At 44.6% G+C, this 3,458-nt stretch overlaps 1 protein-coding gene across 1 annotated transcript; it reads right to left on the bottom strand.

Annotated features, from left to right (window-relative positions):
* Positions 1–347: 347 nt before the first annotated feature.
* Positions 348–1,996, bottom strand: LOC116377957 (beta-1,3-galactosyltransferase 2-like; the record flags this gene model as incomplete). The annotated part of the gene is made up of 1 exon (XM_031839727.1): positions 348–1,996. A coding segment is annotated over one exon (1,093 nt), but the record flags the coding sequence as incomplete, so codon positions are not given.
* Positions 1,997–3,458: the final 1,462 nt, after the last annotated feature.

The following is a 3,458-nucleotide window of genomic DNA, read 5'->3' as shown; positions in this document are numbered from 1 at the left end:
GTGAGCTTCTCCAACTACACACACACACACAGACACAAACACACACATATACACACATGCATAATTACTGCTCTCTGTGGTTAGCACTAACGTGTATCCAGGGTAGGCAGCGTTCACGTTCTGCCTTTGTAACCCTGCAGCAGTACTACCGACATACAGACAAAACAAAAACACCAGTGTTTTTGTTTCATGTTTCAATGTATCATGTTTTTCTTTTAGTTATAACTTGTATCACCTGAAGATATGCAGACGAGGCCAACCAGACTCAATTAAAACCTAATAATACATGTTATCATATCAAAGGTATTTTAGCATTTCTGGCTTGCTGTAGCGTCATCCTGATCTCACCACTTAACCCTCTTCCCACGAAAATACTATACCAAGGCTGGAACCTGGTCTTGGTGGATGCAGCCGCAGACAGAGGAGGAGGACATCTCCGAAGGGAGGACAGACCAGATAATGTGCATATATACTCTGTTACACTATTCCTTGTTGTTAGACCTCCGAACCATCTGTGGGGAAAGAGCTCTATCCATTCAGCTGGATTATTATTAGTGGCTGTTTCTCATCTCGGTTATTTCTCACAGGGAGGTTAAAAGGATTATTTTCCACCACAACCAGCAGTGGTTCAAAAGCTCCTCAGGGCACCTTTAATTCCACTCGTGCACATTTCCACGGACACACATTCCCTTCATTATCATTTTTATTTTGTTTACAACCCAACAAACGGAGTTTTAAATACACACAAGTTCCAAAAAAACAAAAGTCTTCTCTTGACCATTTCTATAGTGCAGTTGTTCTGAGACCATGGTGACCTGAACCCTGAGGATGGCGTGAGAATTACAAACCAGTACAGTAGAATTCTGTGCTAACCTTCTCAGTGCATCTGTAGCAGTCATTGTCCTAACAAGGTGGTCCTGGCTTCTTCAAGTCTCTCCAGTATTCCACCAACTCCTGTGACGACCCGAGGATGTAGGTGATGATCTTGGAGTACTCACAGCGATCATATCTGTGGTTATAGGCCTTGAACTGGGAGGGATTTGGCGGAGACGTCGGCGCAAGTCCCAGCTTCTTCATGCACATTCCAATATAAGCGTCCTCTATGTTAAAGGGTTTGATTGATTTTGAGACCTCCACAAATTTCTCTGGCAGGTCGTTGGAGAAGACGTACCCCATGCCCAGAGTGTAGGTGGGGTATTGGGGTTCCGGGTACATCTCCTTCGGGACGTACCACTTGGAATCCTTTGAACGGACGACTGGCCTGTTCCACATGAGCATCCCTGTCAGGTAGCCAACCTTGGGGATGCCCGGCTTCTGCAGCATGACCACCAAGTTGTCGACGTTCAGGAACATGTCCGAGTCGACCTTCATGGCGTATGCGGCCGACCGGCAGCGAGTGGCCAGCCAGTCCATGATCACCATGGTTTTGATGGTCAGATTGAGGTACGTGTCCATGAAGTCGCTCTGGATCAAGTCACGGCGCTGGAGATTCTCCTGTCGGAGCTTCTCCTGCACATCAGCTCCTCCAGAGAGGCCCAGCATGAACAGAGTGAGCACCACCTGGCCCCGAACCACGCTGTCTTTGCCCCACGTCTGCCGGATTGCGTCCCGAGCCACCACGTTTTTCGGTGCCACCGGAACCATCAGGACCAGGAAAGGAGTCTCGGTGTCGCATACCTCTTGGTTGTCCATGATGAAGTGGTAGTTGCGTGGGTAGGCCTGATGGAACCGAGCACCTGTAGGGGCCACGGTCGGCGGTACGGTAGGGCGTTCTGTGGTTTCATAGATTCCCGTTGGTTTGACTCCGTGTTTGGGATGGACACGATACAGAGGAGGTAGATTAACCCGACTGGTTTGGTTGAGAAACCTGTGGTAGTACTGGAGGGGAAGGCTCTCCCACAGCGACAGAGAGCTGCTGGACAGGATGCAACACGAGACCAGGAGCACCAGAACGAGCAGGAACAGGAACCAGGAGAGCAACAAAGGCTTCTTCAGGCTAAAAAAGACAAGAAAGGTCAAAGTTTAAAACTGGTGGGAAACAGGAAGTAGAGTCTCATGGATGTAGAGACAAACATCACTGTGATACTGAAGAAAACTTAAAAACATGACGATTCTTGTGACGAATCATCCGGAGGCTGTATTCACCAGTGGTGGGCCGTCAGGGCCTTCAAGGCCTTCTCTGCTGGCCTAAACAGAATCACAAAGTTATATCTATTTTATCATTGAATAATAGTTGGAATGCTGTTAAGCATTCCAACTATTGTTCTTCGAATCTTTATTGTTGGAATGCTGTTAAGCATTCCAACTATTGTTATCCTAATCTTTATTCTTCTTTTTATTATTATATTTCTTCCGTCCCACCTCTTCTGCTCCTTCATATTTTAAGCTACAGAAACCGTTCAACTATCAAAATGTTCAGCTCTTTAATGACATTTATGCTATGACTTTTCATATTTCTATCTCTTATGCTTCATGAATTATTCAGCTTTTTGCAATTTTTATTTTGAATGGGATTTCAATGGAGAAAATGTTCAAATCCTCTTAAACTTCCAAATCCTTCAACTTCCTCATATTTTCCGCTACAGACACCATTTCAACTTTAAAATGTTGAGAAAACCCTGATCTATTGCCACATTATTCAGCATTTTTATATCTTTTACACTTTTTGAACTGCAGCAATTTAACTTTTATGATTTTTTCAGCGCTTTTCTGACTTTATAATGGGTGTGTATTGCACAGTTTAGAGTGCGTGATGTCACCGCTAGAGTGAAGAGCAGCTTGAGATTCTTGCGAAAAAAAGATTTGTCTTTTGCCACTGTGTCCACAATCTTCACTCTTCATGCATAATTTCTGGATTTAAAAGTAGCTAATCTTGTCCTTGTCGTAGACAAATGACTGTGGAATCCCACAGATTTACACATTTGGCACAGAAGCCTGTAATTGAGAGGAAAACCAACTTTCTGCTCCATAGAGACCAATGTTAAATTTTGCTTCAAAAACATCTACCACGGAACACGGTACCCCATTTCTAGATCGCCAGTTCAGCCACATTTTTTACACTACAGACACAATTTTTACAGGATCTGTTCTTCAACTCATCCTTCCTCTCATTTATTAATATCGGAGCAATAGGAGCTACGGTTATGGGAGTTTTGAGGATTTGTTTGAGAGGTGTTTCTCTGTTTTATCTCCATGAAAAGGCTGCAAGGACACAGGTGTTTCTGATTAAGCTAATTAGTGATGTTGATAAACACAGAGGCACTGGCACACAAACATACACTCCTCCCCCTCTCTCTCTCTCTCTGTGTGTGTGTCTCTCTCTCTCTGTGTGTGTCTCTCTCTCTCTGTGTGTGTGTCTCTCTCTCTCTGTTTGTGTGTCTCTCTCTCTCTGTGTGTGTGTGTGTGTGTCTCTCTCTCTGTGTGTGTGTCTCTCTCTCTCTGTGTGTGTGTCTCTCTCT

The sequence above is a fragment of the Anarrhichthys ocellatus genome, unplaced genomic scaffold (genome assembly GCF_004355925.1).
Source record: "Anarrhichthys ocellatus isolate YVR2014 unplaced genomic scaffold, GSC_Weel_1.0 scaffold1895, whole genome shotgun sequence".
NCBI classification, from domain to species: domain Eukaryota; kingdom Metazoa; phylum Chordata; class Actinopteri; order Perciformes; family Anarhichadidae; genus Anarrhichthys; species Anarrhichthys ocellatus.
This window is presented reverse-complemented; position numbering and strand designations above follow the sequence as displayed.